Raw genomic sequence first — 14,632 nt, 5'->3', positions numbered from 1 at the left:
TTTGATTTCCACATTCTATGAAGCTTAAAGAGAGACTGTGATTATGATTTCCTTCTCCAGTATAAAATACAGGTTGGTGTGTTTGTGTGTGTGTATATACACACGACTCTATTTATGGATAAAGTGAGGGGATGGTCATTGTGTGATGACGTACACATGCACACAAAAGCACCTTCGATTTGAAAAGAAATTGCACAAGTTTGATAGATATCCTTAACCATACATATCGACAATTTCTACATAGAGATCGAGCACTGGTTTGCATTAAGAAGTTATGAAATGTGTTGGAAAAAGCGTACATTTTGGTATACAAGTTCTTAAAATGTTGATTGGTAGGCTATTATTCACCTTCGGGGCTCTTTTTTTCCATGCAGGTAACGCTTGTACCCCAACAGCTGGACTAGCTGGCGATTTGAGCCAAGTTCTACTGTGAACGAAGCACTACACATCGACTAATCTAAGCCAACCGTGACGTTTAAACACTGTAAAGTTCTTTTCAAATGTACTATTTTGACATTGACTTTGTTATGGGACTCTAGTGAGCCTACAGTAAGTACTCATGCATTTATTTTTCCCGGACCAGTACGAGATATTGAAGGCTAACATATATTTTTGAGAGGCTAAACTTTAGTTAGGGTTGTTTTTTTTGTTCTTGCCTATTTTTCTTCTTTTTTTTTCTTTTTTTAATGGTGCCTGTGAAGCATGAGAAGTTCTGTAAAATCAGTGTGTTCAATGGCAAAAACAAAAGAAAGGTGCAAATTGCCAACATGGTTCCACATGAGCTAATACTGCTACAGTATCTAATGCTACTTCTAATGTTTAATGAAAATGAGACAAAAAAATGAAATGAAATGAAATAAAAATCCTCTGAAGAACTGTTCTGCAGTCTAAAATGACATCTGGCAGGAAAGAGGGGAGCTCAAACTCGTCACTCGGGCTGTGCACAGGCAGATCTGTGTGAAACAGTCTGTTTTTACCCACTAAAGAGACCTCCTTGTCGCCCAGGTGCGATGTCCACGAGAGACTCTTTCCACTCAATACCATCAGAGACAGAGAAGCGTCCAAAACAAAATACTCATCTGCACCGTCTGCAATGTTCTCATCCATAAAATTCATCCACATCCAATATTCACTCTTGGCAATGGCGTACCAGCCTGTTGAACAAGCGTGTGCGCTTAAATGGGCTCACAGTTTTAGCTCAGTCACTGCATTTGTTCTTAAGAGTTTAATATTTATTCATTTATTTTCCCCACAGGAGGTGACTTTCACCAACAAAACCAGGCGAAATCTGGATTCCAGCTCACCCAGAGAAACCTACGGCATGCATAACATGTCTTTATTTGGCATACACCCTTCACCCTGCCACGCCCACCCCTCCTCACCTGCCAGTGAAGAAATAATAAATAAAAATCCACTCAGGACTCGGCACGTTATATGAAGAAGCCATTGTCTTGTGTTGTTGGTTTCACCTCTTCCCGCCCGCCACCATCTGTTAACTGGAAATACAGGGGAGATTTCCATGTTTCCGTATTATTCTCATGTACATTTCCTCTTCTTTTATTCCCGGTGTAAAGGATCACAAGGGTCAGTTGAGACCGGCGACAGCAGACAAAACGGATGGTTGTTGGGTGGTACTTTTGGCATTGATAATGGAGAGGAGGCAGCCCGGAGACAGGTGCTCAGATGGACACCGGACAGGTGATCACCTTGTCTTCTAACATGACGCTGACCACCAGGAAGACGAAGTACAACAAGAACATGATGAAGCCGAGGAGCTTGCTCATGCGCCACTTGCACGCGGCGATGGAGATGATGACAAAGAGCAGCATGAGGAAGAGGAGTACGATGGCACAGAAGAGGCCGTTGGAGCTGACTTGCACCGGTCTCAGATCATTGAGGAAGGACCACATGAGCCAGGGGAATGGCAGTCTGCAAACACACCAACACGTCATACATCCTCACCCAATAATATACCAGTATAAATCCTAGCAACTATTAACCCCATTTGCACGATAGTAACACTTGTTTTTTTTAATCAAAACAAAATTAAAGACTGAGTGATCAGCAGTAGAAAATCTTGCTTTTCCTAACATTTATTCCACATCTGTGGATTAACTAGCCATGGCTAAGCATATGGCTGTTTACATGAAATCTGATGGAGCAGTAACACTAAAGACTGCGCCATGGCTTCCTATATAAGGACGGCAGTTAAGTGCTTGCGTTTGTAGCATAAAGGCAGGTAAATAGAATTGGACTCCAGGGTTAAACCCATTACATTGCTTATTGGTTTATATAGGGCAAAACTGACTGGGTGACGCCACAGTCAGGTCTGGCCATAGGTAAAGATGCAATAAAGAAAAAGCTGCAGGTTCTAACTGTGAAAAATATAACTTCCACCTGATTAAATAACAGTAAATGTCTTAAAACTGGCAATGTGCCATATAACACTGCAGAAAAACACAGTTTCCACAAATAACTGTTATCATGAAGGTAACTCTTAGAGGACATGTGTCATCCCCCCCCTGAGGTCTCAACAAAATTAATGTGACATTATTTGGTGAAAAAAGGAAATACTGTACAACAGCTTCATTTTCAACATGCTTTTACAGCTCTGTTCATAGCAGCTGGTTTAAGGGGTGGAGTCAGCTACACCTCCCTCCTCCACCCCCTGGTTGTGCATCTTTTCAAATTAAGTCACAGCTTTGGCGTCACCCCCTTCAGAGACTTACTGAATGCTACATGGTGGAGGGAGGAGGTTGTATACATCTTCTCTGACCTCGGACTGTGATGTCACAGAACTCCGGCCTTCTAAACTGCTCAATGAATAAGACAGTTTCACACTCAGGCGGTTCGAGGCTAGTCACCTGAGACAGCTAAATATTTAATCTCAACAGCAGAAGAAGCGATTATTTTTCTTAATATGCCACCTTTTTTTGTTTTTTTTTAAAGCCTTGTCTTTGGAGCAGCGCAGAGGAACTTCTTCTATTTTCAACTCAGTTTATAGCCCTGTAGGCACGGAGTTTAGGTCGGTTTTACAACACTGTACAGAAATGTAGGCTGCTTCTGAATACTCTTCCTACTCACTATATATTACACTACTAACCACGGTTGCTATTTCATAGTAGTCTTTACACATTCAACATATATTAATAAATGATTGATAATTCAAAAAAGGTTTCTCAGAATGATATCACATGCAAACAGATATGAGCCATCTGCTCCCCTTTTCATTAAATATTCATTATTATCCATCAATAAAATTTACATTTTTAAAACATGTTTATTTATGTTCAAATTTAAAAATGATATACAAGATCTTCCTTCTTCTTTTCATAATTTCTTTTGTGTTAATTCCGATATTCATTTTTATGCAAAAGGCACAAAGATGATTTTAATTTACCGTTTTGTAGAACATGTAAACATCAATCTTTCATCACTTTCAGAGGCCCCCACTTGTGGAATTCACTCAATAAATCTCTTAAATCATCACCATCCTTGCCAATATTCAAAAAACATTTAAAGAACTTTCTTATTGTTTCATCTTTGTAGTGTTATTTGATCTGAGTTACATTTTCTTTTGTGTTTTTTTTTGTTTTTTTTACTCCCCCGTGTGTAGCTTTTGTTTTGTTTTTTATTCATATATGGAAAGGATTCTATATAAGCCACCAGGCTTCTTCCTTTCCTTGCATATTATTTCATTGTATTTTTATTTTTTGTTCAATTTGTCTTATATTGCTAAATACATAAACTAAACTAAACTAAACTTTAAATATGTAGTGACTAGGGATTGTTTATACCCTTTATAGTTCAATCAACGTATCCCACAATCAGCCATGTAAAGTAGTGTACAATAGATGGAACTCCATCAGCCTGCAGTGCAGCAGCAGTGACGCAGTGAACAGCATTGACAAAGATTACACTATAGCAGTTATTCTGCTGTTACGTTCACTTCATTGTTTCCTACATAGGACTCCTCTACATAGTGGCCGTGGTATATTTCACTAATATAGTAAGTACAGGGTGATTTTACACACTAATGTAATTTGTAATTAAGAACAACAAGACTATTTTAGACTATTTGCCAGTTTTAAGAATTCTAGTCAGGAAAACATTTTTTACCCCATGGACAAAGATATTTTGGCTAACAATTAAATTATTTTGACTAGAATTGTGAAATATTATGCTTATTTTTAGATGCACTGTTTTTTGCAGTGTAGTTTAACTGTTGAGATATGACACAGTGCCATAAGCAGATATGTAGTCATCACAAGAGATGACTGGGATGTTGTTTTTGCTGATTGCAGCGATGGGAGAACATGAGGGTTTGGCGATGCTTTTTTAAAACTAATTAAATATTCCTTTGAATTTAATTGAAACTGATATTTTAATGTGCTGCTTTATACCCTGAGCACAAGAAAACATGGAAAGCCATCCACATCTGGAAAAGCCTAGCCGTATAAAAAAGGAAAGATAATCAAAAGAATCCCATGCTTTAGTTACCCAGTGAGTTAATTTCTTTTAAGACCAATTATTACTAGCAATAATGTCAGAAATTTATATTTTGAAATTCAGAAGGATATAAAGTAAAGTTGCTTTTAAAAACCAACTAAAAACCTACCTTTTTAAACAGGATTTTATGTAAACTGCATTGTTTTAAGTTATTCTATGTCTTTTCTTTTCTATTATGTATTCTATGTATTTTAATGCCCTAAACTGTTTTATTCTGTAAAGCACTGTGACAAGTGTCTGTGAAAAGTGCTATATAAATAAACTTTGCTGACTTGCTTTTCTGTTTTAGAGATGGCTCAGACTCAGAGAGAAGTGTTTGTGTTACTGATTAAGTTTATAGTAAAACCACCCCCAAAAAACTCAGATGGCGTACCCGACAGTAATGTCAAAGATGTTGGAGCCCACGGAGCTGGATACAGCCATGTCACCCAGACCCTTGCGTGCCACTATGACACTAGTGATGAGATCAGGGATGGAGGTTCCAGCTGCTAATATAGTCAGGCCCATAATCTCCTCCGTAATCCCAATGGTCTCTCCAACCTGCACAAAGAAATAAAGAACAAAAAGTAAGCTTTGGGATGAATAAAACATAATCTTTTGTTCCAGCTATTTTTAATGTCCTCGTGTCGCCTAGGAGCTGATAGAGGTGACAAAACTCTGACAGCCTCCTTGTCGTGAATATTATGTCTAAGTGGGTCGATTATGGAATAAATTCAAATGTCAAGGATGTGAAATGGAGAGAAAAGGCAAAGCGTGCTGCCTTTGTTTCCTGATGAGGATTATGCTTATTGAGGATGTTAATATAGTGTTGCACTGGTGTCACTGAGCACATGTCATGTTCTAAAGAGTCAAGTAGTATTTGAGGTCTGCGTACCTGGTGAGCCCACCACACCATTAGGTAGGAAAATATTGCAATCCAGCAGATGGAACCCACGAATGTAACGGGGAAGAACTTTTTTGATGACTAAGAGATGAAGAAGAAGAGAGGAAAATGTGAATTAAGCTTTCATAGTACGGATATTCATGTTCCAAATGCTTCATGACTCAGTCTCACAGACCGTTTTCCTGACGTCAGGCAATGTTATCCAAAGGGGGAGGACGATGGGTATGATCAGGAGGTAAGTCAAGCGCTTGCGGCAGGATTCGGGCCAGGACAGACTCAGAGGCTGGTCATCTTCTTCCTCATCTTCCGCCTGAGAGCATGAGAGTTGCAGAATAAACAAATAAATACAGGTTATAACACAATGTCTTTATTTTTATACATGTAATTTAATCTGCCTTTTTGAAATAAGTGCCAGGAAAAATGTAAGGCAAATACAGCATTTCTTCGGTTGATACATTTTCCAGGTGATTAAATAGATGGCTTATATCCAGGAAGGCAGCAGCGCTGCAATGAAACCACTTACAAAGGGGCAAAGTACGGTGGCCGAGACCCACCATTGCTGAAAATTAAAGAAACGCTGCAAATAAAAAGAAACGCCGCTGCAAATAAAATAAATGCTTTGCAAATAAAATAAACGCTGCAAATAAAAACAAACGCCGCTGCAAATAAAAGAAATGCTGCAAATATAAAGAAACGCCGCTGCAAATAAAAGAAACGCTGCAAATATAAAGAAACGGCACTGCAAATAAAAAAAAACCGACGCAAATAAAAAAGCCACAACGGAAGTGAATTACTGGGGACTATTTTTGCTGATGCACCGGTGTTTTTTACGTGAGAGGAGAAGAAGAAGACGAAGAGGACGTAAGTGAAATGGAAGAAATAAGAAGAGCGAGGAATAAGAACAACAGAAAAACGAGAAAATAAGTGTAAAGGTTAGTGTTCAACGTCGCTACGTGTCATTTTTAATGTGCAACACCGGTGCATCGGCAAAAATAGTCCCCAGTAATCTTTTTTATTTGCGTCGTTTTTTTATTTTGTTTGCAGCGGGGTTTCTTTATATTTGCAGCATTTCTTTTATTTGCAGCGCCGTTTCTTTTTGTTTGCAGCGTTTACTTTATTTGCTAAGCGTTTACTTTATTTGCAGCGCCGTTTCTTTTTGTTTGCAGCGTTTACTTTATTTGCTAAGCGTTTATTTTATTTGCAGCGGTGTTTGTTTCTGTTTGCAGCGTTACTTTTATTTTCAGCAATGGCGGGTCTCAGCCACCGTAGGGGGCAAAGGCATCACAGATGTCTGCAGAAGTTGTTGGCAGGACCTGGACGCGTGCACGCCTTTGCTTTGGTGACCTTCAAACAGACTAGTCTCATGGCTGACTGAGTGCACTGAGCGTGAAGCCTCACTGGTGGGGCTCGTCACTGCTGATGTTGACTGCACAGTTTGACCCGTGTGGTCTGACTTCACCTGGAGCTGGGAAGCTTCACGAGATTGTGAGCGATTACCATTAAATAAGCTGCACATATATGCCCGCAGCCTTTCTCTTTCAAAAAAAATCTGGTACTCATGCACAGCAGCAGAGCCTTCTGTGGGCGGAAATATGCCTCGGTCCCTATGAATCCAATTACGCCTGATGATGAGCAGCTATGGGGAGCAGCAGAGAAAATGTGACTAGACATATGTGTATGACCTACAACATGTCCCATGCCCTTGTGTGGTTGCTCTCAGCAAGTCATATGGAAAAAAAAATTAAATACAAATTTTGAAAAAGCAGGCAGTGAAGGGATTCGGGGATCTATTACTGGGAAGAAAAATAAATAAAACAGATGTTGATCACAGATGTTGAACACTATGATCATTGTGGAATGAAAATCACGTCAGCTTTGACAGATTCAATCAGATCAGCCGAGCATGCCCAGAGAGTGGAGAAGAAATATTTAAAGATAGCTTCTGCACGAATCATGAATCATATGGCGCTTATCTTGCTGTGACAGCTACTGCTGCTGAATATTGCCCGGTAACCTTGGTAATCAGAGCTGCCAAACAAAAGGCAGCGCTTGCATCACTTATGCTCAGCATGCACATTTCTCTCACTCTCCATATCCAGATGGCTGCATTGTTGTCTGTTAAAAGGTCTACAGTAAAACCTCAAAAACCCAAGGCTTTGTTAAGATCCTTACCCACTTCAGAGTCTGCAGACCATTAGCAATAAAAGCTGGTTCTCGAGTTCTGGCACATTACTGACAGCCCACACAGTACTGCAGGTTGCCCTGCATCTGTTCCACGGATGTCGGCTAGGTTCGAGTTACTGTTCCTGGCTCGCCATGAAGCTGTTATTTGTCTATTTATGTTTTGCTTTACTCGCTTTCTTGTTTAAGTACCCCATGTAGCTGTTGCTGCCTACTCTAACTCGGTTCCCAAATGCCAGCCCCTCGGGGGCCTTTCCTGCCCTGCGGTGGCTCAGTTGGTAACGCTGCCAATTCTGTGCTTAAAGGCACTGACTTTCATCAGACACCACAGCGCTTGTGAGGGGCGATGTGACATTTGGCAATGTTTTTTATTTTATTTCTTACCTGTAGGGAAGCATTTGCTCTTGTACCCAGTGTGAGGCCGCAAAGCTACAAGAGTTGAAATGGCATTTAAAAAAAAAAAAAAAAGTCCATACACATTTGCACAGTTGCAGTTAGGCTTTAAATCGGATTTATCTGGATTACTTTTTTATATTATTTTTTTCATTTTTTATTGAATACACAAAATGCATCTATCTATGGAAACAAAGTAAAACAGCTCACCAGCAGGGATATCCTTTCAAAAATAAATGTAAGGAAGATATGTTAAATATTCCACGATTCAACGTATACTTTACTTACTGAAATGCTGCTCTCTCTCTTTTTCCATAAAAGGATTAAAAATAGTTTAACTACTTATCTAGCAGTCTTGTTGCATTTTACTTCTGCACCACCTGCCATGGCATAAATGCTGTTTGACATGCATCATGTCCATCTGAATCTGAAGTTTTCAAACTATTTATCAAATGGAAGCACAGACAGCTTATAAATAATAAACATCTGATACACAAATCCAGTATGGCACCAGAATATGTAATAATCTGAGTTACATCGGTCCGCAGTGCAAATTGTTGCAGTTTAACAATCAAATTTGTGAAATCGTATGATCCCTACACATTCTGGGTTGCAGAGTCTTTACTTACGGATGTTTTCTTTTTATAACACGCCAGATTTTTGCATTTTATTAAACTGCCAAAAACCCTGCAGAGGGTCATACTGGAGAACCAAGCCGGACCATCATCTAACCCCATATCGATAAAGGATTTTTGCCTTTTCCAGTTGTTTTCGGTCAGATTTATGCATAAGAACAAAAATGTAAGGTTTGGTTAGTTATTAATAAATACTGTACATAGTTGGAGATAAACAAAACATGGTCACATGCTGTGGTTGTTTAACACAATGAAGTGTTTAGATCCTCAAATGTGAGAATGGAATTTTTCTCACTTCAAATTTGTAGTGGATTTATCACGATTTATCCCACATTTCCATGGATGGGTGGGCGTGTTAGATGAGCTGTGGTGTCATCAAGTCCCTTATAGTTACAATAGCCGAAAGACTGGACTGCACGTGCTTCCATCTTCAGAAACACTTTCTCCTAAGTCCATCTTGCCAATTATGAACCACATGTATGCAAGTCCAAACTTGGCATGCTGGAGCGTGTGAAATGGTAACAGGATTTAGCCATGGACACCAAAAATATCCAGGAAGATGAGAAAGGCAATTAGGTTGTTCACACAGTTTATTCAAAATACTCTTTTCAGAGCTCAGAATCAGCAGAAACATGAGGCTGCATGGCAACACAGGATGCAGATAGTTTTACTTTGGTGCCGCATTCACCTAAGCTGCTGCTCCACAGCTCCCCCTACAGTTGAGCCCAGACGACACCAGCACAGCCTTGCTCACCCTCCCTCCCCTGCTAGTCCATTTGTCACGGTTCCTGGTTGTTCTCTGCTTTGGACATCCTGCTGTTCATGATGTACTATTATTGTTGTTGTCGTTATTACTCTTAGCTCCATGGTCTCTTGTATTTTGCTCCTCCACAACAATAGTTTTACGGTCGTTTTTAGATGTGAACAATTTCTAACAATTTCTGTCCTGACAGAGTAATGCTATGTTTTGAACATGTATACAAATGAGACAGGAGTGAGAATGCAACACCCCCCCAATAGCTACTATTTTTAGTTTTCAAGTACGTAATTAAAATAAATGTGTTCCATGAATTTTATGCCCTTATAAATAATCAAAATGTGTGCTGCTAAATAATCCTGGACATGATTGTACAGAAGCTATTAGCTGAGTCATACTGTAACCAGAGTTTTTCACGATTGATTACTCATAAAAATGCCACCATATGGATGTTCAACAAACAAATGCAACATACTGTAATTGCTTAACAGGACAACACGATATCTGCTGTTTTTAGGAGACGTCAGAGTATATGGTATTTTTACTTTTCTTTTTTTGTTTTAAAAGACATGAGTGTGACTCTCCAGGGTATCAATGGGAAATTGTACAAGAACCCTGCTTCAGATTTTAATTTGACCTTAACTCTCCCCTTATTCCCCAGTCTTCGTTGCCAAGGCGTCCAGGAGGGACAGAATAATTAGCATGATGGGGCCTCTGGCGGCGTATGAAGGTGTGAACTGTTCCTATCAACTTCCTGGCTGACACAGACAGGTACGCTGTGGGACAGATATCTAAAAATAGCGGTTTGCAGGAATTAGGCATGCCAATAAACATACAGGTCTTTGAAAGTGAGAAAATTGCCACCTGAAAAAGGCACTGCTAAAAATACAGTTCATCAGATTTTAGGCCTCCATGCCAAAAAAAAAAAAAAAAAAAAACCAACAAAATCACATCATTTCTACCTGTAATCACATCAGGAGCTCTGAAGTGATTTAGTAAGATCGAGCGCTACCTTTGTCTTGTTTCAGAAGCTTCTGGGTTCTTATATGAAGGCTATTTTTAACCCAGAGCGTAATTGAATAACTTGCAGCAGACTAGATCAATAAACACGTGGCCCCATTTCATGTTGTAAGATCCTTCAATATGCTTCCCACACCAGTTTCACATTTAGTCCACTGGATCTTTCCAAGCAGGAATGCTACATGCCCAAAAACAACAAGAATGAAAAACTATTTTCTTTATTTAGTTCTTAAACAACAGTATAACCAAAGACTGTTGGTCATTGACTGGACTTTAATTCTAACTTTAAAATCAGTCCTGAATCATTGGGACCAAACGAGGTTTCTAGTATTTTATCTCAGCAATCAAAGATAATTTGGATGAAATAAAAATACAAATTTTGGAAAATTATAGTGGGTTAGTTATTTGAAGTTAAAATTAATCGGATTAACCTTCATGAAACCTCTGACTGTAGTTTTATGAGACTTATATAAGCGAATTATCAGTCAAATACTCATGAAGCACAAAGCCAATCCCACTAAATCATTTATAATCTTTTAATGAGATGATTTCAAATCTGTTCATTCTACCAGATAGAAAATGCACAAGATTGTGTTACTCATCATGTCATATTTAAAATTTTGATTTCTTCTGAGGTTTTGTTTTCATTTGTTAGTGTTTTAAGGTACGCTTCGGCATAAAAACCTTTTAGGTTTGGGTTTCATCTTTGTATTGATTATAAAAATCACTGTAAATTAACCTCTAAACAGTATTCACAGTGAAAATTCAAGTGTTTTTGTTTCGATATGTTATAAAATAGTTTGTTCTGCTTTTATTTCCATTGTTTTTTTTTTGCTCATGCTACCTCTTTGACAGCTCATCATTACAAATGACAATGTGGTTCTCAAATGGTTCACGTGGTAAATTAAGTTTGAATATATACATTAAAAAAAGAGCACTGAGTCTCAAAAACACAACACAATCCATGAATTGCATGTTTTTAAATTTGCCATCAGGTACTTAAGTTTCTGGATAATCAGATGCTTTCAAACGCAAACACACAGCTGTGTACGGGCTGAATTACTGCCGCAGGCGCTTATAAAGACCGCAACAGACAAGATTTGAGATTATTTGAAAAATAAAAAGAACGGTTTCTAAATCATTTTAATTTTAATGGAAATTAATGAACTCTTACGGATTATGGCTTTAAGATGCGTGCGATTAATCTCCAGGTATTAGCACCCTGACAGCAGTGAATTAAAACATCACAGCTTGCGTGAAATGATAAGCTCAATGTCATACAAGGATGCCTGAAGGATCCAGTCAAACGGCCCGAAATGAAAACTTTTCACCCAGTCGAAACATTTAGCGAGGTCCATTTTGGCCTGTGGTCACTCTTGGCCAATCGCTGTGTGAAGCGTGAGAGTCCAGCAGGATGACCGCCCCACCCCTGCACTTGCTCCGCCTGTTCTCCTCTCAGCGCACGACTTTGAGTCCCTGCCCGCTCGTGCCAGGGCCGTCTGCTGCGCTCGCAGGTTGCTGCATCCCGCCGTCGTGCTTAATGCCAGCACAACTGCTGCAGGTGCCATCCTAAGCCTCCCTGAGCCTGGCCGTTTGCCAAAGACAGTGTGTGTGTGTGTGTGTGTGTGTGTGTGTGTGTGTGTGTATTTGACAGAGAGACAGCATGCACCCAGCGGTGGGGAGCAGCAGGCGAGTGAGGAGTGTGATTACAGAACTCAGTGGGAGTGGGCGGGTCTTTGGCAGGTCTGGCTGAAGATGGAGGAACTCGACCCAGTGCATGCTGGGAAATTAGCAGCGGTAGTGGCCCGTGCCATAGTCTGCGCAACCTTTGCATCAGTCACACTCACAGAGGAACACAGACAGGATGACACGCATAAAATATTCATAAATGCCTCCCAAACTTTGATACGAGTCTCACAGCTTTGTTGCCTTTTTATAGACGATGACCCAGTTAGGTGGTCAGGAAATGAGTCGATAAGATCAGATGACAGATGACAGATGACAGATAAGATAATCATTTATTCATCCTCAGAGGGAAAGTTCAGGGGTTCAAGAGCAAATATACGATGGAGAATTTTTTCCCCTTATGTCATGCTACATGTTATCAAATAGTTTCTTACCGTTTCCCCCTCTTGGCCGGCTGTTCCGTTCATGGGTGGGGTGACCTCTACTTCCACGCTGGAGCTGTTCGGGAGGTTCTTATCTGTGGAAAATGCAAAACAATAACTAACCGAGCAACTCTTGGAAGAATTTCACTTCTAAGGGACTAACAAACCTTGTTGGACACAGTAAAATGTATCTTGAAAGCACATATATTATATTTTTAAAGGTTTTCAAACTAACAGCATAATTGTCCAACAGTGTGTCCCTTCTCCCGTTTGACGCAGGATGGCTTTGGTAGATTAGCTTTGGATAAATGTGAGCAGAGGTTGCAGTGACAGCAAAATTTTGGCACAGAATATACCTCTGCTTGCCAAGGTTTTCTTTGATCCCAAAAAAGGAACCTCGAAAATGTCTTGAAATGTCATCACTCAACAGTCGCTGCACCTACAAATCATGACAGAACTGGCATCTGTGAAGTGGAAAGAGTTGGGAACCGCAGGAATGCGCCGTGGTGAACCTGCATCAGCTCGAAGGAGGTTAACATGACAACCATGTTCACATGTGTAGGTGTAACAGCAGTTTTACAGCTCCGTGCCTTGCAGCCCACCTACGAGCAGCATTACGCAAAAACCTCCAGATTCCATTTCATGAAGCTCTTTGTCAACTTTGATGTGGCGCCGAATACCTGGGCAAGGCTCTGACAACAAGGTGCCCTTGTTGTCAGATATGAATTAAACTATCCAACAAAAATCTGATTGTTGATAAACAGGGAAACTACCGTATTTTCTGGACTATAAGCCGCACCTGCATATAAGCCGCACCCGCTCTATTTAAAAAAAAAAAAAAGATATGTAAGCCGCAGATATTTATGTTGTTGGATTAGATATTTACTACATGTACAAAACGATTTTGAACTGTAAATGATGTACATGTACTGTATGTACCTAAATAGATCCTTTCCTAACAGTGTCTTTTAACACGGCAGCAACTTTGCTGGTTAAAACGGGACAGAACCAAGAGAAAATAACCGGTATTTATTTATCTGTTTGAAATCTGCTTCTACCTACTTCTATCTACTAAAGAAGAAGTACGTATTCTTCTTTGCATTTATTTTGTCTTAGTTTTGATTCTAATTCCGGTTAGAGTGCCCCGAGCGGTGGAAGAAAAAATCCACAGAATAGCCACACCTTTGTATAAGCCGCATGGTTGAAAACCTATGAAAAAAGTAGCGGCTTATAGTCCAGAAAATACGGTATATACTTTTAGGATTTTTTTTTGTTTTATTTGCTTAATAAATCTGGTTTTAATCCATCAGGGTCAGAGGCTAATGTCAAGTTCTACGCTTTCAATTTTCCTTTTTTTTTTAATCTACATGAATAAATCTAGTGATCACAAATATGCAGTTTTAACCACAAATTCCATATGCGTGGAAAGTTTTTGTAATAATTAAGTATTTCCCAGGGCGAGAACATATACAGGTCAGAGGCCAACACTATTGTTCCCCATCGTTTCCCTGATATAACTCCATCTTTATTCAGGCCAGACGTACTTAATAACCTTTATTAAAATACATAAAGCCCCAAAGCCATGTAATCAGGTGATAAAACCATAATTGCTGTGGAAATTGCTTTAATCCAAGTGTGGTTGTGACACAGTTAAAGTGAGTCTCATCCAGATAATGTGACTTGATGTTACAATATCCCAACACATGACCTTCCCCTCTCACTTGGAAGCTGTCATAGTACAGATCAAATTAGGATACAAATCTAATCACGTGCATCGCACGCTGAAAACACGCCTGATGCCAAATCCTCTTACGACATTAAAGTACTAAACTTAACCTCTGTGATGCCTGAAATGAAAATAATGCTCTCGTGGCTACCAGTCATGCATTTTGATTAACGGGCTAATATGTTAATGCGACGCTGTTAGCATAATTTCACCTTTCTGATCAAAATCTACATCTTGCTTTGATTCTCCGGCTCCGACAACCTCGCAGCCATGAAAGCGTTTCCTTTGGCCTGCGTTTGTTCGTTATTCTTTGCTCTAGCATCCTTTTGAAGTGAAAAAGCACACATAAATTACTCTTGGCAGCGACTGTGATTGATTTAAAACACTGCTTAGGACAACACTTGCGATCAATTTGGCTGC

At 39.6% G+C, this 14,632-nt stretch overlaps 1 protein-coding gene across 6 annotated transcripts in view; it reads right to left on the bottom strand.

Moving 5' to 3' along the window:
- Positions 1-564: 564 nt before the first annotated feature.
- The window catches only part of LOC133420026 (sodium/potassium/calcium exchanger 2-like), a 63,667-nt gene continuing 49,599 nt past the window's right edge, over positions 565-14,632 (bottom strand). For all 6 annotated transcript variants that reach the window (XM_061709573.1, XM_061709572.1, XM_061709575.1 and 3 more), the window contains 5 exons: positions 12,499-12,581; positions 5,568-5,702; positions 5,384-5,473; positions 4,883-5,049; positions 565-1,929 (listed from right to left, as the gene is read on the bottom strand). In XM_061709573.1, coding sequence (XP_061565557.1) covers positions 1,680-1,929; positions 4,883-5,049; positions 5,384-5,473; positions 5,568-5,702; positions 12,499-12,581 — 725 coding nt within the window. In that variant the 3' untranslated portion in view covers positions 565-1,679. The remainder of the gene's footprint in view (positions 1,930-4,882; positions 5,050-5,383; positions 5,474-5,567; positions 5,703-12,498; positions 12,582-14,632) is intronic.

Source organism: Cololabis saira, chromosome 20 (genome assembly GCF_033807715.1).
Source record: "Cololabis saira isolate AMF1-May2022 chromosome 20, fColSai1.1, whole genome shotgun sequence".
Taxonomy (NCBI): Eukaryota; Metazoa; Chordata; class Actinopteri; order Beloniformes; family Belonidae; genus Cololabis; species Cololabis saira.
This window is presented reverse-complemented; position numbering and strand designations above follow the sequence as displayed.